Raw genomic sequence first — 21849 nt, 5'->3', positions numbered from 1 at the left:
CACATCAAGTTCTCTCTAATTTTATTCGCTGCTCAAAATAACGCTATACGTGCTGACAGAAAAGTAAACATATTCACAAAACAAATTTACTTAATGCCAAAAAGGATGGAATCAAAGGTTACACTTAAATATTTTACGGTGAAAAAATAGAATTCGTGCTACGAAACCTAAGAGCACGAACCATCAATGTCGCAACTTTCATGGAAAATAAAACATTCAAAGGCAAACAAAGTGAGATTGTGTAACATGTTTGGACGCTTATTTGAAAGAAAAAAAACTATCAATGACCCATTGGCGCAAGAAAACATTCAAAGGCAAATTAAGTGAGATTGTGACGTTATTGATAGCAGCTAAACGACATGCAGTTACGCTTGTATTATCAAAATTGTACGCTTGCAGTGTGACGTGTTTTAGTTAACACGACATCCACAGCACGTTTTTCTTCCGTGTCACGTCATCTCGTGTCACGTTAGTATTGAACGATAGTAATAAAGTGAGATTGCGTTACATTATTGGACGCTTATTTGGAAAAAAAATTGGACGGTCGGCACTTCATCGAATTGCAGAATTACCATGAGGTTGCTCGAAGAGCCTTTGATTATACCCGTTTTGTGTACTCATTCAGAATATTTGAATGAGAGAATTAATTTCAAATCACAAATCAACTAGCGTCATAAATGTAAATCTGGGAAGACTGTTTGATTTTGATTTATGTTTCATAGCAAAGTTAGTTAATTCAGGAGCCCATGGTTAATTAAAAGTTAAATATCATCGAAAGATGGGCGGGGGGTGGGGCGCCAAAAAACATACAGTCAAAATAATGGTTTTCTGGTAGGCGAAGACTTACACAATGTAATGGGTGGGGGCCTTTTTAAAATTGTGTATGGGACGGTAAATGTAGCATACATGAAGAACTTTTTGACCGTCGTGACTCGTTCCAGACCTCCCGCATCTGATAAAGCAAGATGGCAGGCAAGATGGCGTCGTTGCTGAAAGTTGTTTCGCAAACCATTCGCTCGAACGGACCGTTGACGTCTTTGGTAAGGGCATTTTTGTACTCAGTTCGAATGTTTAATAATATAAAACATAGACTGTACAAAATACTGGAGTTCAATAAAATATTAAACCATCAGGCTACCAAATTATGAACATGTCCCACTGTCTTTCAAATGATGTAACAAGTTATGTTTTATATTACTGACCTCGCTTTTATATTCCTGTTTGCTAGTTTATCCCTGGTTCCAGTCCATTATTTAGCCAGACAAGGAATGTATGGAATATACACATCCCTGGTAAGTCCAGAAAGAATTAATCTAAGAATTTAATTTTATTATCAATGCTATATATAATATTTAATATTTTTATTTCAAAAATTCACATCCTTTTGCACATGCAGGGCTCTTAATGTACCTTATTATTAGGTTTTTAGGAATTGCTTGCTTGCAGTTATTATCAGCAAAATGTTACCCTGCATCCTGGGGGGGGGGGGGTACTCCCTATAATGGCCTATACGGGGAGGCTCCGCCCGAAAAGGGGTACCTTTTTCAGGCTTCAGGTATATAAAAGGGTAGGGATTTCACGGGTTTAAGTATATGAAAAGGTATGGAAATCTGTCATTTGGTTATTTAAAAGGGCCTTTTATTAAGATATTTCGAACAGACACAATTTATGGCTGTATTATTTTAATTTATTAAGCGCTACATAAAAATGACAAGAAAACGTCCTATTTTGGGTACACGCCATGTCTCTTAGGTATATGAAAGGGGTCCTTTTTTCAGTTAAAGGTATACGAAAGGGGTACAATTTCTGTCAAAAACGGTATATAAAAGGGTAAGGGGTTAGAACTTGGGGCGGAGCCTTCCTGTATAAAACTTTTTTGAGTACCCCCTGGGCCCTGCATGCAGCTTTCTCCCATTTCATCCTAACTTGTGTAGTTCCTTCTGGGGAAAGGAAATAGCCAACAGCTGCATACAGGCTGCCAAAGAAAGGAAAAAATATCTTGAATACTGAAATTATTTTATATGTTTGTTGCTAATTGCTAGGGAAGAAGTTCTGGCCTGAAAGCTCCTCGATAACTCCATTCTTCCCTGGTTTTATTCAGAAAAGGAATATCACATTACTCACAACCTTTAAAGTTGTTGACAACTCTGTCCTTGGAAAGAGAGTGAAAAAGAATCGCAAACCATACTTGATAGGATTCTACAGAAAAAGGAAAACTGCTGATCAGGGTGATGTAGTCAGAGTCGCCATTGCAGGCAAGACAAACAAAGCAATTGTTATTGGTACAAGGAAAACAAAACATCATACGATACCAAGATATGACAACAACTGTATTGTTCTTGTGGATGAGAACCTTGCTCCTCTTGGAACTCGAATAAAGGCACCAATACCAACAATTTTAAGAAAGCGACAAGACAAGTTGTCAAAAGTGCTGGCTCTTGCTACAAGGTTTATCTGACTTTTTTAGTCCAAAATAATTGTGTGTAATAAAAGCTTCTTTTCCTCGGTTGCTTTGTATTGATTTTGGGTTGATTCCAAAAAAAATTGACTTACACACAATCTCGATACGCAAATGTTGCCTATTTCTGCAGTCTAATACTACAAAATACTACTGCGGAATAGCAAGTTTCATTCCTGCTGTGAGCCAATTGCTGCTACTGCCTGTCGTGTCGCGAGCTAATATCCCCCTTTCTTTTCCACTTTTATTGCTCTCGCCCTTATTTTCACACGTGCCAGAATCTTCACTTCGCATGCGACACATATTGCAGCACTTTTCAAGTGCGGTTCAAACATACGATCGGAAACAACTGTGTTAGCAAGGAGGCTACAGCACGTGAGCAACAGAAATTTCTGGAATTTGTTAGCGAAAGTGGGTGGGGAAGCAATATAAAAATTCCTGCCAGTTCCACAGTTCGGTGATTTTTGTAGTCTTGAGTTTTGTCAGGTTTCTAACCTGTAAATATCAGGTCCTTCTCCTTTGTGATGCAGACTTCCTGCAAGACAAGTCAAAACCCAACTTACAAAAAAAATTGTCCCAAACCAAAGTTGAAAACAATGTTAAATTTATCTTTACTGCTCAACCCTAGGCTCGTAAGCGCAGGCTCATTTCCCGAAATGCGACTGGTAATTGAGACTCTCAACCCCAATGCCCTTACCAGTCTAGACTGCAGTTGATTCCCGATAACTCGACCCTTCAAGGGAAATCGAAAAAGGGTCGAGATATCAGGAGTTCGAGTTTTGAGGGTAAGATTAGTAAGACTAACAACCTGGAGGGGAATCGAAAAAGGTTTGAGTTTAGTGGGAGGTTCTAGTTATTGAGGGTTTCGAGTTATCAAAATTCATCTCAACTTGTAGTGGGACTTTTCTCTCAGTTTCCTACGATCCGTTTATATTGGAGGGTGTGGCAGTATGGACAAGACAGGGTTTGGGGAGAGACGCACTTTAAATCAGTAATAATATTATTGCATTTTTCACCATCATCATTTAAATTAGCAGTCTGATCTCTCTTGCAAGCAAGAGATCAAAATGGGATTAAGAGTCACAAAGGGAGTTTATTTTAAAGAATGCATTGTATGAACACATAAAATCGGCCAATTTAGCTGCAATAGAATTTTTACTCCCTAGATAGGTACCGGTAATGATTTTTAGCTCACAATTTTAGTTAATTACCTTAGTTGAGATTTTACCTAAGTTTTCCTTAATTTTTTAGCTTCTAACTTTAATCTTAATAAATCTTCTGTTTTTTATAGATCTATTTAAAATATATAACATTTCCAGTTGTTAATTGCAAATGTTATTACATGTATATCTAGGTTGACCGATCACGACACCATCATGTCATTTTGCCACCCTCGAAGGAAACACTTTCTGATGTACTATTAAAATATGGAGGGTCACATTTACCCTCAATTTTTACTATTGTAGCTTTGATAGAGGCCCTGCCAGGGTAAATTTCGACAAGCGACATGGCCCAAAGGGTAGCGACAGCACATAAAATAAAATCGTGACAAACCACAACCCTTTTGAAAAAACTTAAATGTCGACAAGGACAAGTAATTCTCCTTCAATTTAACTAACGACAGCGACGTGAAGTTTGATAAAACAGCTACATGGTACATTTTTAAATTTAGACAAGTGACACGGAACCCCCCCCCCCCTGGCAGGGCCTCTTGATACTCTCCAAAGTTATAGAAGGTGAGGTAAAAGACCAAAAAAGGCCCAGTCTGAAAAGCATTAAAGGGACTGACAAGATTCTTCACAAAATCTACAATACTCAAAAACAAACTGTTTATTTGGTTCAATCCAACAAATCTTGGAAACAGCAATTACAGAAGCTTACACCAATGACACTATTAATCAATGAACCAACAAAGGCATTACCAAGTTACAGTAAAGCTTGGGTTATGAAATGTTCATATCGACTGGAACAATACATGTACATGCTTTAAAAGAGTTATCACACATCCACTTGATTTACAGATTATTCTCTGTTCTTGTGAGCAAATCACCACACAAAATCACATTAATTGTTTGACTGCTTGGCCATCTGGAATCTCACAGCAATAAAAGGTAGGGAGAACGCCACTCCGGCATACAGTATCATGGTCGCAAGAAGCCTTGGCTTGTTCTTGGTCTGGAAAGGCATGTTCTACAAATAAACATGGCAAACAATTTATATATTGTAATTTAAAAAAAGATACATGTGTGAGGCATAGGGGGGGGGGGGGGGGGGCAATCGATTTTAAAAAATAGTATCACCATTGTGGATTCAGGAATGGTTTTAGACTAGCAATGTGACAGGAAGGCTTTTGCTGATTTTGTTCAGTCTGCCAGCATGTGCATTGGATATGTTTTCCTGGTTTTCTATATGTACACTCCCATCAACACAAATGTTTAGCAATTGGCATGGTTGTACAGTCAGGTTATCATGGGATGTGAAAAGAGAAGGTGGGTAACTTTTTCCCAACTTTAGTGGGCACCTTAGATTATGGGCAGCTCTGATTCAAGCAATTATTGCTTCCATATTTTATTGGAGCACACTGCCTGCCTCTTAGGAGGAGGCAGTATGGCCTAGTGACAAGGCCATACTACCTCCTCGTAGTGGTTAAGGTGATTCCACTGAAATAGAAGGAGTATTAAAAATTTTCTGAAACTTGGTCCAGGTTACAATTATGTTATGAGCATTAAAAAAATGAAATAAAAAATGGGGGTCACGGCGCTAGTTTTTGTGTAAAATGGATGGACATTATAGCAAATATACGACCCGCGAGATATATATTAGGAACCCTAGTAATCCAAATGGGGATCGCTATTATTTCCAGAAAAAACATTTTGCATTAAAGAACTAGTCTAGTTCAACAAAATAGACTTTGATCTTATATTTAAAACTATTCTTATTGTACAGGAAATAAGATAAGGAAAGAAATTTAAGATTTTGCTTCGTGCGCACGTTAACGGCACTACCTAAAAACGTGTTTTTTACGGCATTAAAATTAAAATATCTCAATGTAGAATTTTAAACTTTTTTTAAAATCGCGATATATTGTAGATAACAGTATGACATTTAAATTAATGCATTAAAAAATGGGGGTCACCGTGCTCGTTTAAGAGAAAATGACCATTTATTTCCTTACCAAGCTTAGCCTGAAGGGAATCTCGTAGTGTTCTGTGTGCGCGCGCTAAATGACGCGGAAACTTATGCGCAGAAAGGATGCGCAATGCAATACCGTGGAATCACCTTAAGGTGCTGGACTTGTAATCCAGAGGTCCTGGGTTAAAATCCTTCTCCCTGTAACTAGTTGGATTTGTCTTTGTTGGTCCCAAATTCATCTCCTCCACACTTTGTAAATGTTGCTCAATGCTACAGAAACCGGGATAAGCTCCGGCCCGTATGGGCCACTAGGCTCGAAGCAGACTTTACCTTACCTTACACTTTGTAAATAGCCAACTGGTCGGCCTCCTGCCAGTTGGGATTTGTAACAAGTTTCTGTTCGATTTATAATATTTGTTTCTCTATTTACAGTGTCCTCAATTAGCACAGCAGTGCTAAACACATTGACACTTCCACAAAGTTTTTCTTATCAAGAGTGTTTGGTTCACAGGTCACATGTAATCCAAAATTATGTGGACCTTAATAAATCGCGCATTTGTAACAAATGGTCACATGATACAACATCCATCATATTGGATGGCAAGATACATGAATGCACCGGGACATCCAAAACAAAAAAGAGTCAAGCTTGACATTGTTTTGTGTCTGTCACATTCACTTGTCATCCAGCATGGGAAAGTCCATGTGTTCGTTTGAACCACAAGTCACTTATAAAGTATAGGGGACCCTCCTAGCAGGGTACCAATAAAAGGCCCCATTCCGGTCCCATATTGCCTTGGCTAAGGAATCGGGAATCAAGTCAATAGATCAAGAAATAAAACCACGAGGGAACTGTAACATTAAAAAGAAACTTCAAGAATTGAATTTCAATCAATAACACATTTCTATGCAAGTTTTCCTTTGCCACAATATACAGTGATGTACGTCAGTTTTATCTTAAAACTTAGCCGGCGATGACGAAACGCACCGAATTCAATTCTTAAATAGAAAGAAAGGAAACGAGTACAGATTGAAAATATAAAGCACATACGTTCCCTGGTCCTTCTGCATACTCTGAACGCAAACGTTGTAATCCTGTGGAACGAATACGGGTAGCAGATCGGCCAAGAATGTTGAGTGTTCGTCCAGTAAGCGACATCTTGAAACGGGAAGCAGCGCTCGGTGGCCTAGCACGTAACTGAGTGTGCGCTAACATAATGAACGCTGACCAGAGCCGATATTCAAGATGGCGGCAAAGATGGCGGCCTGACAGACGAAAACTTTCTGAATATATTTCAATTTCTTCTGTTGATTTTTTCGTCTAATTCAAAACCATGGTAAGTGAAAAAAGTGAAATTACTTGTTTGTACGATTTTTTATATCTTTTTTCCCCTTTTATAGAATGATCCAGGTTGTAAAACCAGTTCTAACAATTATTTGAACTTTTCCATGAGACTTTAAACACTTACTCGTGCTGATGAAGTTTGAATAATTTAAAAAGTTAACCTTTTCCTGTGTCAAAATGAAACATTGTTGCTGTTGTATAGTGGTACTGTATGTAAGTTGAGTACTGAGTTGTCAAAGTCTCGAAGTGACTTCTGAATGAAAGTGAAACAAATTTTGAACTGCATTGGATTCTGTCTGTATACGAGTGATATCTTTATTCTGGACGTAAAGTATATAAAGTAATTCATATATGTGAACTGCGGATGAGATGTTAAGTGAAGAGATGATCCTCCAAGTGAATTGCAATTAAAGAAATTGCAAAGAAAGAAATCAAAAAAAATTCTGGCTTTAACAGGATTCAAACCTAGCCTGAATTTCAGACATCCCTCCTTGGTCGCCTACTCCCAGAAGAGACGTCTGAACACATTTGGCTCTAATGCCGTCCAGTGACGTCACTACCCGAAAACCGGGTAGTGATTTTGATTGGTTGATTTAAAAATTATTTGCATAATTATGTGAAATTATGACTGAATTTTACCGCGCGAGAATAGTAATTTGAAAACGTTTGGAAAGAGTGCGAAAGATTTCACCTTCCCAGAAATGAATTTACTAGTCATTTTGATTTACCTTGATTTATTACTTTATTAGTTTATCTACGGATGAAGAATAGTAATGGAAACCGGTAGGTTTTAAGCTGGCGGCATTCGTCGCTTCGACATGCAGTGTTTTGCCAAATTTATACGTACATGTATTCTTGTTTTGTCAACAAAGCCACTCGACGCTTATGTCCTGCAGCCTCGATGAGCCAGTGATTTCTGAACTCAGTTCCCACGGTCAAGTAGGATATTTTTGTATTGAATTCCGTTTCTTGATGCCTCTGTAACCGTCTAAATTGATTCATTTAAGTACTCACGAGTGTGTTGTATTTGTCCGCTGCGTCACATATTATATTTTGATCGCTAGATGACTGAGATAAAGCAAATCAGTTCAGATTAAATCGGTTCCGTAAAAGAATATAGCCTGCAGTCGATTAAAATCTCATTCATTTGTCGCAAGTCTTCAATAGTTTACTATTAAAACAATTTGTTGCCCTGTAATCCTTTATTGAAGCGATTTTTCTTTCACAATTTCATGGCCTCGACAGAAAGCTTTCCGCATGAATTAAAACCAAAGTGTAGTGACGTCACCGGACGGCATTAGAGCCAAATGTGTTCAGACGTCTCTTCTGGGAGTAGGCGACCAAGGAGGGATGTCTGAAATTCAGGCTAATTCAAACCGTGACCTCCACGATGAGCTATTGAAGCCACACATTGGGAGCAAGGTCAATAATTGTCAGTTCATATTATATGAACTCACAGTTGACCAAACTCCCAATGTGTGTCTTCAATAGGTCAGTTGGTAGAGCGTTGCACCAACATTGCAAAGGTCACAGGTTCGAATCCCATTGAAGCCAGAATATTTGTCTGGTTTCTTTCTTTGCAATTTCTTTAATTGCAATTCACTGCGAGGATCATTTCTTCACTCTACACCTTAATTCTTCTTACTAATAAGGTCATATCTTACAATGTCATTACGTAAATATCAACCCAAAAAGCAGCCAGCAGAAAAAAAATATAAAACCTCTACTGCTTAAACCATAAAACCTCAAAAAACATCCCAAATTCCTTTTCCCACCCCATCCCCACCCCCCCCCCCAAAAAAAAATGCCTAAAAAATTGACAACCAATGTGAAAGAGGTGAAGGAGATTCCTTATCAAGGAGATTCCCAGACAGGGACCATGGAGCCGGGGGGCTGTGGAGGGGGCGCATAGCTAGCCCCCAATATTTCAAAAAAAAAAAAAATTAATGAAGAGAAGAGTCTCTAAAGCCCCCCACTTCAAGTCACTAGTTAATTAATTAAATAATTAATTAGTCAGCCCCCCCCCCCTCCCGATTGGAAAAATGCTCCGCGGTCCCTGCCAGATAATCTGGTAGAGTTGTCAGTTGACAGAATTTGTTTTCTCATCAAGGTTATTTCCTCTCTCGAGATCTGACACTATGTCCTGATTTAGCATACTAATTTGATTTTCACATCAGCTAATATTTTAACTTCTTTATCTTGTTCCAACCGTACTTCAGTCCAGAGTTCAAACAAATTATTAATGTTAACCCTGGATAGATTAACAAGCTATATGTAAATATGATTTGTTTCTTGTTTTCTGTCTAGTCACAATACAGTGTATGCTGCAAACAAGAACAAGGTAAGAAAAATCCAGGCATGCAATAAGCATTATTATACTAGGAAGTCACAGCATTTCTTGTGCAAATTTGGGAAAAAAAAGCACAAATTACAGGTAATTTCTTTAAGGCTTACACAATCTCAAGAGGTGCAATTATTAATTTTGCAATTTTAAACAATTTACAAGTGCTTATCTCCATATTACTTAAGAAAATATCATGTGACTTATTGATATCAACTGAAGGAAAACTTGAAGCATTTGCAAGCCTTCTGATAGTGTTTGGAAATCTTCAGAATTCAAAGTCTATTAACCCATGGATGGCCTTTTAATAAAATTATAGATTCCTTTTTCTTTTTCTTTTTGAAAAGCAGTTAGAGACTTATTAACTTTCAGTAGTGAACATTACTAGTTGTTTCAATCTATTCTTTGTAAATTAATAATAATAATCTTTTATTAGGAAGCCTTCATTCACTATACAGTGGTTTTCAGAAAGGTCCTAACTAAGATTAAAAATACTTAATAAGACTATATACAATAAAACGAAAAATACCTAAGAATTAAAAACTATTATTAACCCATTGACGCCTGAAGGTTTTACGCATGCACCCACCCCTAAATACCTGGCTATTTTACGGCATTGAACGCAAACGTGCGAGTGGAAAAAATAAACCATATGCGCAGTAAATTCAGACAAACCATTAGTTTCTGAAGTAAACTTTTATTCAAACTAGACATGTTGAAATATCAATTTATGACTAAAAGAGATTCCCAGCATTGATAAATTGATCCCAAACGAAATTACAAGACAGCGATAAAATTTTATTCACCTCCGCGCGTTATTTTGGAGCTTGCAAAAACACGTAGACTTTTTACAAATTCTTAGGAAAAATCGTAAAATAGTCGGGTAAAAGATAGGTTTTCAATCTGTTCAACTGACACTGTCATTAATTCAATAACACTGAGCTTGTTTCTCGGTGCAGAAAAGAGGTAATTCAAGATGATAAAATTATCTTCAAATCACGGCGGCGTGAAAAAGCATAAACAACGCTTACAAAATTACAGAATTCCGACCACTAACTTAACAATAGCACCGCTTTCTACGCATCCCTTTAATTTTAATGTTAATAAACATACTCCTTTGTATATTCTGAAGCACTGTTGTTAAAAATGGGCTTAGTCCAAATCCGATCCGTCAGCTATTTAAGCCTCATCAGTCGTCCTACCAGCTGAGACAATCAGACTTTTCGATGCCCCGCTTCACTACAGTTACGTACGGAAAGCATTCTATTAGATACCTGGGGCCGAAGCTCTGGGGCCACCTGACGACGGATGAAAGAAACTGCCAGTCACTTAAGACATTTAAAAAAACGATTCGGAAACGTGACTTCAATAACTTTTTAAACAATGAACGTTGCAATTGCCGCCTCTGTGACTATTAATACTAGCCCTGTATATAGTCTTTTTTATCACATAAATAGATTTACTTTTTTACCCGTTTTTATTATGTAAATAGCTAGCCATGTATATAGTCTTTTTTTATCATATAAATAGATTTACTTTTTTTTTACCCGTTTTTATTATGTAAATAGCTTCTTTTTAACTTATTTTAACTTTAAATTATTAATAGTTGTATAATGATAGGTTAAAGTTTTTTAAAGTTTTTTCTTAGTCAGGTGTCCACAATTAGTAGAGGGGACTTTTCCCCTCAGCTAAACACTTTAGACACGTTAATAAAGTTTTTATTATTATTATTATTATTATTATTATTTCTAAAGCGATAGACATAATTCAAAACAAAGCGGAGCTAAACAATGAAGAAGCAAGTCTCCCAAAATAATAGGTGTCAGATAACAACATGTGCGCAACAAATCTGTTCGCCTTCAAAAGCCTAAAATTCCGCACTCAAAACTGATAAATGACAAAAACTTGAAAGAAACTTTGTTTAGAATTTGTTTTCAGTTAGGCTGAAGCTAAGAAATGTGGTCACAAGCGTCAAAATATCGAAATTTTTTGAGCCGTGCTGTACTGCACGGCAGAATTAATTATCCACATGTTCATGTCGAAGGCGAAGTTTTAATTTTAACAGACAGCTTTTGGAGTCAATTGTACACTTAATGGTTCTACCGATCCTTCAAAAAATTACATTCAAATTCGAAGCAATAACAGTACATTACTATTTCGTTTTCAGAAGTCTTGAGAAGCTGCATTTAGGCCGTGTTCAAGCCGGTGATTTGAATTCAAAACGCACTTGTAAGCGCCATTACGGCATGTCTTCGCGGCCGTGAAAGGAAAGATGAATCCTTCTTCAACAAGGTTTTAGCACTCTGTACTCCATGGTTTTCCGTTTTAGGGCCACTTAAATATCCTATAGTGTTTCTTCTTTCCTTTTTAAGTCTCAAAGATGGTATTTTTTGTCTTCAGAATCAAAAACAAGGCCTTGGAAGTTTGTAAATACGTGTCGCCGGGTGCCATGATTTTCTTGTACATTTTCAACGCACGGAATAAGACAAAAAACCTTCTTACTAGGACCCCAAGAGTTCCCTAAAAATATGCGCAGAAAGCAGATTCTGATTGGTTTATTTGCCCTTATTATCTATAGAACAATAGGAGAACCAAAAAGTCTCCAGGGAGGGAGGGAAAGGGCATTTGTCACGATGCGGTTTTTACAGGCGGTTACGGGCGGCACAGGCATTTTAGGGGTGGTTTTTGCACGGGCGGTTACGGGCGGCACAGGCGCCAATGGGTTAAAAACTAACTTGAAAGAATTAACTAAAAAACCTACTTAGAACGCTACGCTTAAAATTTACAAAATCAAGTGCATTTCTGGTGTCTCTGTCTAGGTTATTCCAGTCTTTCAGAGAGTGATAACACACTCTCTGCTTTCCCCAATTTTTGGTTACTTGAGGTAGCCTAAGCATGTCTTTATTCCTTGTGTTATAGCTATGAATGTCCCTGTTAGCTAGTAACTCCACAAACGTAAAGCTTATGCTAACCATTTGACAGCAATATAAAAACATAGCCATACTGTCACTTTTTAGCTCATGAGGACAGTATTTGGACTGTTACCTGGGGAACAAGTGATAAAGATGGAATAGAAAATATTATAACAGGTGCTGTTGATGATATGGTCAAGTGCTGGAGATGGTAAGAAGAAAATTATTCACATGATTCAACCTTGAAATAATACTATTGCACAGACATTAGGAATATATGCAAATACTTTATATTATATTATTTGCATCATAAATGTTTTTTTTCTTCAGTCAAAAAGTTGACCAGCTGTGTGGTTTTGCTCATTACCTTAGCCTAGACTTTGTGCATCCTGGTGTTTCCGATCATTTAGTACATGTAGATTGATGATCTGAAACAAAAGGAATCCTTGAATATATCCTGCCTTGTTTATTTCGTACTTTATTATTTTTTTTGAACTTTTTTAGTCATTTGTGGAATAAAAACAATTTTAATGATAGCACAAGTGTTGCAAATATTTTTAAAAACACAACAATGCTTTTCAGTTTTCGGAACATGTTTCGATGTTTCAAACATCATCATCAGCCACAATGAATATATAAGGTTTACAGAATGATCGTTATTATATATGTAACAGCCTATGCAATGAGCCTTTATAAATTCAAATTAACGTAAAATAGAAAAGAACAATAGTAAAAAACCACTAAGCTGAAATAGATGTACAATTAAAAGTGTAACGATAAATTGACATGGTCAACTTGTTTGTTGAGTTCTGGATTTAAACGTTCAATCCATCCTTGGTTTTAAGTTGTGTGAAAGTCTTAGCAAAATCAATAATTTTAAAACTGGAGGCTGTCTCAACAATGCCTAGAACAATTAAGATGTTTAAAAACATGGGAATTTTTGTCCCGAAAAAGATGTTCATTAACAAGTGTGTGAAAATGCCTATTGGTTTTTTGTTCTTTTCTATATTTTTATTGGTTAGTTGTAATAAGTTTGCATTTTACGTTAATTTGAATTTATTTAGGCTCATTGTAGAGGCTGTTACATATATAATAACGGTCATTCTGTAAACCTTATATATTCATTATGGCTGATGATGATGTTTGAAACATCAAAACATGACTGTTCCGAAAACTGAAAAGCGTTGTGTTTTTCAAAATTTTAATTTTATGATTGCAGGAATGAGGAGAAACTGGAGCCTAGATTTAACTTTGAAGGACATCAACTTGGGGTAGTGTCGGTGGACATAAACTTAACTGGGACAAGTATCCTGCAATAAGAACTTCCTAACAGTATATGTAAGGCATTTTAAGTGGTTTTTCGTTCTGTCCTGTTAAAACGTAATTCAGTCTTTGTATTGTTCATATATAACATATACAAAGCTAGCTATCCTGTTCCAAGCTTTTAGCTGGTTGGGGAGCAGTGCAAAGAATAAACAAGCAGTGACATGATTTAAAGTGCAAAGAATAGCAAGTGGAAAGACATTGTTGAGGTGATGCCTTACTTTTTTTTCCACTGCTTCCCAGCTGTCCTTGGTGCAAGATGTGTAGCATGTGTGCTAAATATTTAACAACTATTCACCTCAGTGTTGGTGGCTAGTGGTGGATATTTGTTGTTTTAGTATATACTCAAACAGTGAGATAATATAACTTTTGATTAGTTTATTCTGTTAACAAGTACTACAGTTTTTGTGGACAAGTTGCTCAGAGGTGAACAGCAAAGGATATCCAGAGTCTGAGTAGGCAATCAGCACGTGCAAAAGATGTTATCCACTGTTTGAGTATATACTAAAAAATATAATTATGATATTTAAATGCAGCGAAAGCCTAAATTTATTCCCAGCAGCTAGATCGGAGAGTTTCTGAGAAATCAATGTGCGATGCTACCATTCTCTGTACATAACTGTCCAGTTGAATCTCCTTGCTCTTGTTCAGAGTTGTAGCTCACAGTAAATGTTGGGTAGTGTAGAGCCATGTCTGTACTCACTAGTAGTCAAATCCTTGACCTTGATGTAAATAGTTGCTGCTTCAAGTTCACTGGACAGCCATATCAGAATATGGGATTTAGAATCTGGAAAGCAGCTGAAAGCCATTGACTGTGGACCAGGTACTTAATACATGTAACTCCTTGTTTGATAGGTGTCAGATTGTTTCCGGACAGTCAGACTGTTTCTGGACAAAACTTATTAATCACAAAAACCTGTCTTTTGTGCTTATAATAAGTTTTGTCCAGAAACACCTGACATCTGACACCTGTTGTTTGTCAATTGCACAGATTTTTGATTAAAGCAGTTACCAGGGGTAGATCTAGAGGTACTGGAAAAAAGGGAAGGGTAGAGTGGCGATATTAAATGAGCCCTTTGTTGCTTGAAAAAGGGAGAGCAGAGAGAAGGTGTGTCCTTTATTGCTCCAATAAAGGGTGTGTGATATTTGGCCCTTTGGGCCTTGAAAGATTTTCTAGGGTGGTATTGTGGGGGTGGGAGAAGGGGGGAGACTCTTCTAGATCAACTACTGGTACATAACTCTGGTGTTGCTTATCCAGATTGGTTTCCAATGTGTTAGCAAAAAGGAAGATTGGTCACAATAACAAAAGCAGGATTTATCCACTAGCCTGTTAGCATGAAACTTGAAAATACAAAATTGATAAAACATTTGTTTAGAGTTTCCTATGTATATTACTCTTAGTGCTTATAAAACATATTTGAAGTAATTGCAGTTTATTAATTTTGCCTTTACAGTGGACACTTGGACTGTTGCATTTTCACCGGACTCTAGGTTCATTGCAACTGGCAGCCATGCTGGGAAAATTAATTTAATAGGTGTGGAAAGTGGGAAAAAGGAGAGTGCCCTGGACACAAGAGGAAAATTCACCATGAGTATAGCTTACGTATGTCATTTTCTGTATTTTCCAAATCTCTTACTAGTAATAATTCAAGGCTGTGCTCTAAGGAAAATCACAAGAAGCCTAAGGTTCCAAACTATGAGATCCAGGGTGCCCAGCATAAAGCTTATATGAAAGAAACAAGATTATCTGGTCTCCCAAAGAAAAAGTTAGTCGCCTGAGGCACCCAGGCACCCTTAGAGCACAGCCCTGGTAAAATATGTCATAGGTTAGGGCCTGGCCAAACGGAGATGCAAGAAGAAGCTAGTTTTCAACTTGCGTTCCCTTTCATACTTGCATTTACGTTGACTTGTGATGACTTGCGTTTACTTTGGTGGAAATCAAACTTATGTGCAAGTCGATGCAAGTTTTAACTGTTTGGCCACCCAATGCAACTCAACAAAAAGTCTTGCTGTTTAATTCAGGTACCTAGCTGCAGTGCGCGCACAACTTTTGTCAGTTGTGTACACTTGTGAGTAAACTGGGATTCTGTTTAGCCGGCCAATGCAAGTTTGCAGGCAAGTTCAACTTGCAACTACTTGCACCCACTTGCATTACTGTTTGGCCAGGTATCACGGAAGGAAAATTGGCTATTTCATTCCAAGTAAAATTGTGGGCAAACTATCAATGGTAACTGCTAAAGAAGCCCTAATAAACGCCATTTTAAAGTTTAAAAAAGTATAAAAAAATAATGGAGCAAGAAAAGAAAAATCTGAGACATCGTTTTTTAGACCAATATATGTAGATCAAATTCCACATAAAAGTTTAGGCTCTCGCATAAATGTGTTCTCAAATAAACCTGATGTTGCGCAACATCATAATTGTAAGCAAAATGCTGACGTTGCTTATTATGGTCTATATGATAAAAACAAAATCCAAAAGTACAATCTTTATTCACTAAGCTTTCAGAAAATATATACTTTATTGGGGTCACCATTGATAGTTTTCACACAATTTCACTTGGAACTAAAACACCAATTTTTTTTTATTCTATCTGATTTCAGAGTCCTGATGGTCACTACATTGCGTGTGGAGCCATTGATGGAATAATAAACATTTTCGACCTGACAACAGGAAAATTACTCCACACACTAGAAGGTAGGAAGATAAAATTCATCAGAAAAAAATTCTTCACAAGCCAAAAGGATTGACTTTGATGTAATGGCATTTTTTTTATTTATCCACAGGTCACGCCATGCCTATAAGATCTTTAACATTCTCACCAGACTCTCAACTGTTGATTACTGCTTCTGACGACAATCACATCAAGATGTATGATGTGTACCATTCAGGGCTTGCTTTATAGCTGTTAGTTCGTTACAGTTGTTAGACTAGTTTAGTCCTTACAACATGCTACGTTGTCTAAATTTGTAACTGTGAAAGTACAGGGAAGTACACAAGATAAAATGGGTGGAGGATTTACCCCTCTCAGCATGATTTTAGACATTGAAGAGTTCCTTTTAAAATATTATTTCTACTGAAATTGCCAAATCCTCGCATTCATTTGCTGAGCTGCTATCTTGGTGAGCAAAAACTGGGGAGAGTGCCAGTTCTCTGGGTGTGTAGACCAAGCACAGGGGAAAGGGAGGTGTGAAATTAGTGTCCTTGTGAAATTTTTGATCCATCAGCTTTTACAAATTGGAATGGTGCAGTCCTAGGAGGGGGGGGGGGCACTCCCATATATGAGCTATATAGGTATGTGCCGCTGTGAAGGGTATGGTTTTCAAGCAGTTTAGTCTGGGATAGGGTATAAAAATCAGAGAGTTTTGGTCTAGAAAAGGGTAGCATTTGCCGGGAAACTGATCGGTGATATGACGAATTAAGTCCAGAACAGGAATAGAAACGCAGAAGAGAAAGAGGTTGACCTTAACATAAAAAAATCATCGCAGCATCTTTGTTGACAGATGGTTTCTATTAAAACACTTATGGTAATACAATTCTAAAAAAAATGCAAGTCAGGTATAGGGTAGGGATTTTCGGTGTCTAGTCTATTATAGGGTTGCAAAATTCAGCTGAACATGGTCTGGTATAGGATAAGGGCTTTAAATTCCCAGCGGCACACACCCACCCAAAAATATACAGGGTGCCCCCAAATGTAGGTACAAGTAGACGGTATTGACTATTTACAAGATGTTTGGCTTAGTAGTAACTGTTTACATGGCAGTGCCCAGATTTAAATGACTTGCTTTTGTTGTTTTGTTTTGTTTGTTTGTTTGTTTGTACTTTACTTTATACAGACAACATGCCAACTTAGCTGGAACTCTGTCAGGTCATGGCTCATGGGTTCTCGGTGTTTCGTTTTGTCCAGACAACACACACTTTGTCTCAAGGTATTTACATTACATTATATAATGGTAATCTTTACTAAGAAATTAAGCCTACATCACCATAAAGACAGAACATTCGAACGTAAGATTGAAAAACAAATACAGTGGAACCCCGATATAACGATCCTCGATATAACGATATTCCCGATATAACGATGAGAATCTAGCGAACCGAGCGTAAAATCTTCCCCGATATGACGATATTATCAGTACAGAGTCACAATTTAAGCAAAACGCTGAATTTAATACAATAAAATAACAGTAAAGGGGTTATCTCTAACGTTTCTGACAACAGCTTTATACGATGATATATGAAAATGATACTGTATTTTTAGTTTCTTTATCCAGTAAAAAAGTATATGATTGTTAGGTTTACCCCGATATAACGATATTTTCGGTTATTATTAAGGACATATCGTTATATCGGGAGTTTCGATATAACGATTCCTCGATATGACGATATAATTTTACTGCTCCCTTGGAATATCGTTATATCGGGGTTCCACTGTAAGATGTAAATCAACAAATCGAGCAAACATTCTACATATCATTATTCTCTCTATATGTAAGTATTATTAAATTAATCTTTTGTTCATTTTCTTTTTTTTCTTCAAGTTCTAGCGACAAGACTGTTAAAGTCTGGGATGCAGGGTCAAGACAGTGCGTTCAGACGTTTTATGAACACAACGATCAGGTATACAAATATTCCTTGCAGGGAATAATTTACAAATTATATCTTGATCTAAAACTAAATTCCCCCAAGAAAATGTGCCGAAAATGTATGACAACCCAGACCGGATTGGTTTTGGGACTGTCATGAATACTCGCTTCATTTTGTGACTGGGCAATTTGGATGAATTTAGAATTTTATGGGAAATTCTGTGAAGATTTACCAAAACCTGCTCTTGTTACCTTGGCTGTTTGTCCTCTTTTATGCTCTGACAAAGGTCTAATACTCAAATAGTCAGCTACTTAAATCTTCCTCAGTGGCTACCTTGCTTTATTTAGTTTCGAGGTAGACTGCCTACTGCAAAATAATCAAATTCGCGCGTTCTGGCGAATTTAGAAAGCGGACATTTTGAGTGTTTGCCCTTCGTGCTACTTTCACATTAGATTTTCTTTGTAGATATGAATGTTTTTAGCCGTTAATTAACGGCGAAAATTGGAAGCGTAGATTATATACAAAACAATTTTTTTTCAAATGAAATTACAGCAATAGCTTAATTTTTGTTATATACAGAGAGGTGTTTATTAACAAAATTTAATCTTTGACCTTGCCCCCTTTTCGGACCAATTCCCTTCCCTTGCAAAGAGGACCTCTGCGATGGAGGCTAAAAGAATGTGCCTGTGTGTTCTGCGTTTTCGCAAGACGACGCGGAGAGTGTGACACCTATCACGAAAAGCGCGTAAATGGTGTGATATCTCCATTCTCGCAAGGTGCGCGGAGAGAGTTTTTCCTGTGTGCTTGACACAGCAGCTCCGCTCACGAGTATCACCGCTTCGTACTTCCCTCTCGCTCCTCTAAACTTTTCGAGTTTGAGTGAATCAGAAACCCATAAGGGTTGTTCAACCCTTATGGGTTTCTGAGTGAATATATTATTCTTACTAATTTTCGTGCGTACTTGATTTCGCGAATATTCGGGAGCCGAATTTCGCGAATATTAATTTTCGCGATTGCAAGAAAAATTAGAGCAAAAGTGTATTGAATTTCGCGATTTTGTCAGTGTTTTCTGGACCAGTCGACAAAGGCCAAGAAACTACTGGAAATATACAAAGGTCTGGTTCAGTGTAACTACAGAGAGCCTGCAAACGGAACTTTGGTGACTGTACTAAAGAGATGTTGGCCGATTTACAGTCTAAAGAAAACAGTAATCAGAGGAAGGGTGCTAGTCAAAAATAAAACGAAAAGATATTTTCAAGGATCATAGTTACAGTTCCAAACATTTAAAATTTTTATTGGTTTGTTATAAAATATAGTATTAATTTTCGCGTGTTTAAGTTTCGCGCAATGTTATTTTCGCTCGTATTAATTTCGTGATTTTGAAAACGCGAAAAACGCGAAATTTAGTACTCGCGAAAATGAGTAAGAATAAGGTATACCGTATTTTCTCGATTTTACGCTCCCGGTGTTTATTTCAAACTTGGCTTGGTTGACCCGGTGTTTATTTGACTCCTGCAGTTTATTTGAGCCCGATGTTTATTAAGCAAGGGTTTTTATTCATTATTTTTGCCAAACATATATCTTGCTAATGTACCTACAGCTTACCTTGGAGACCTAACGTTTATTCGGTACCCGGCGTTTAATCGAGAAAATACGTATAGTTGCCAGGCAACGTGATGGGTTCTTTCAACTAAATTCCTTACCTTTTGTATTCTGCTCTTATCAATTGTAGGTCTGGGGAGTAAAGTACAATGCCACAGGCTCCAAGATTGTGTCAGTATCTGATGACAAGTCTATTATTGTCTATAACTGCCCTCTGTGATTTCTGCCATCAGTATTTGTATATCCTTGTAATAAGTAGTAAAATAAAACTCTTTCATCTTTTCTTACTTTGAGATTGAATTGTTTTATTTTCGAGGTGGCCTCTATTGCAGCTAGTAAGGGGGGAGAAGCAATGCTTGATAGCCAAAACGAGACTAGGTGCGTGACTGCGGCCAGGAAAAGCCAGTAGCAGAAAGCGGTTCGAGAAAGTTTTCAATTGACTGTCGTAAAACGAAAAGCAAAGTTATTACTCTGGCCAATCACAAAGTACCGAGACAACCCAGTGAACCAATCAAAACTCGAAGCAAATACATGCATGTCGCAAGCACAAAGCGCGGGAAAACGTGTGTATGCGAATCACGATTGGTTTTGGTTTTAGTTCTGATTGGCTAAGAAAGTGGTGCGTATGTATGCGAATCACGATTGGTTTTGGTTTTAGTTCTGATTGGCTAAGAAAGTGGTGCGAAATTTTTAATCCAATCACTAAGCGTAGTAATGCAAAACCAAAGCAAACGCAAAATCTTTTCGACCCTCAAGTGACAACCGCTCTATGAGCATGTCTTAGCGACTAAAAACTCTTCGCCATCCTGATATCCTGCAATGTAGGTGATTGTTACATGTAAAAGACTGAAATGTCAGTCGTCTCCTCGTAACTCAACTTAACCTATGAGACTACTGACATTTCAGGGTAATGAAAATACAGTGTTTGTATTAAATAAGTGAGTGAAAGTAAGGCCAACCCAAAAATACTGACTCTCCTTAAGTAGCGATGAAATTTCACCGTTGAAAGCAAATCCCGAAAGTAACGGCTCTCTAAAAGTAGCGACCCCAAACGCAACTTGACTTGTCTTTTCCTCTTTTCACTACTGTATATCCGAATTAAGCGCGATAAAGGAGCTAATTTTTTGATAGAATCGATGTATAGGAAATATTCTTTCGACCCTTGTAATAGGAAATTAACGATACATGTTATTAACGCGAATTTCAAAAATTCGCGTTAATTTTATGTATGTTACCTTATTTCATGAAATTTTCGCGACACTTTAATTTCGCGAATTTCGCGATTCTAAAAAAATCGCGAAATTAAAGTGACGCGCACAATAAGTGTTGCGAACATAACATGCCGCGAAAATTAAGTGACTCACATTATATCAACAATCAAGAAAAATAAGTTTAGTACCCTGAAGGAAGGATTTTCAGTGTAAATGGATGTTGTCGTCAATTGACTCAAGATCAATAACTCATGCACGTACAAACATGGCCTACTTGTAGACATTGTAAGAAGTGCTCTGTTGTTGCTATTGCCGAGAATAAGACCCGCTATTGCGTTTTTGTTAACTTTGACGTTATTGTTCCTTTGATGAAGTCGTTTTATTTAATTCAAGGGCATGTTAAATAATTTTGCTTAGGAAATGTCAATTGTGTCTTCCTCAAAACGCGAATTTAAAGTGATTTAAAATACAAAGTTTTCGCAAAATCGCGAAATTTAAGTGTCGCGAAATATGCCCACCTCAAAATCGCGAAATTAACGTGTCGCGAAAATTTCATGTAATAAGGTAACTTTTTTACTATAAGGATTTGACCAGAACTTTTCCTAAATTCGCGTTAATTTTATTACGCGTAAATTTTGTTCGCGTTGTTAAAATGCCTCGTTATATTCCTATGGGGCGCCGAGTGTCAAAAAACTATTTAGTGCTTTTTTCGCTGTTATTTTTGTTATTTACTAAATAACAAAGATGTTCTACTTGTTATTTAGAAATCACCAAGTTAGTGACTTTTACATTTACAAATAGAAAATTATTTTCACTCGGTGATTTATAAATTGCAAACAACTTGTCGCTGCGATTTATAAATCACCAACAACTCCTCTTTGCGATTTATAAATTGCAATCAACTTGTATTTGCGATTTACAAATTGCAGATAAATAGTCT

At 37.2% G+C, this 21849-nt stretch overlaps 3 protein-coding genes across 3 annotated transcripts; 2 read left to right on the top strand and 1 right to left on the bottom strand.

Moving 5' to 3' along the window:
* Window positions 1–930: 930 nt before the first annotated feature.
* Window positions 931–2524, top strand: LOC144642068 (large ribosomal subunit protein uL14m-like). The gene is made up of 3 exons (XM_078501066.1): window positions 931–1040; window positions 1229–1292; window positions 2043–2524. Exons 1-3 carry the CDS (start codon window positions 966–968, stop codon window positions 2456–2458), a joined length of 555 nt encoding a protein of 184 aa, XP_078357192.1. The 5' UTR covers window positions 931–965; the 3' UTR covers window positions 2459–2524.
* A 1741-nt stretch (window positions 2525–4265) lies between these two features.
* On the bottom strand, window positions 4266–6797 carry LOC144644688 (cytochrome c oxidase subunit 7C, mitochondrial-like). Its single transcript, XM_078504224.1, has 2 exons — window positions 6642–6797; window positions 4266–4648 (listed from the first exon to the last, which is right to left on the bottom strand). Exons 1-2 carry the CDS (start codon window positions 6747–6749, stop codon window positions 4523–4525), a joined length of 234 nt encoding a protein of 77 aa, XP_078360350.1. The 5' UTR covers window positions 6750–6797; the 3' UTR covers window positions 4266–4522.
* Window positions 6798–6822: 25 nt separating this feature from the next.
* On the top strand, window positions 6823–19985 carry LOC144644671 (uncharacterized). The gene is made up of 11 exons (XM_078504203.1): window positions 6823–6927; window positions 9243–9276; window positions 12294–12399; window positions 13408–13493; window positions 14248–14334; window positions 14966–15114; window positions 16113–16206; window positions 16296–16389; window positions 17346–17438; window positions 18051–18129; window positions 19829–19985. Exons 1-11 carry the CDS (start codon window positions 6925–6927, stop codon window positions 19916–19918), a joined length of 915 nt encoding a protein of 304 aa, XP_078360329.1. The 5' UTR covers window positions 6823–6924; the 3' UTR covers window positions 19919–19985.
* The last annotated feature ends 1864 nt before the right edge of the window (window positions 19986–21849 follow it).

This window comes from Oculina patagonica, chromosome 2 (assembly GCF_052425735.1).
Source record: "Oculina patagonica isolate OP01 chromosome 2, crgOcupat, whole genome shotgun sequence".
Taxonomy (NCBI): domain Eukaryota; kingdom Metazoa; phylum Cnidaria; class Anthozoa; order Scleractinia; family Oculinidae; genus Oculina; species Oculina patagonica.
The sequence above is the reverse complement of the archived record's forward strand: the minus strand, read 5'-3'. Positions and strand labels throughout refer to the sequence as shown.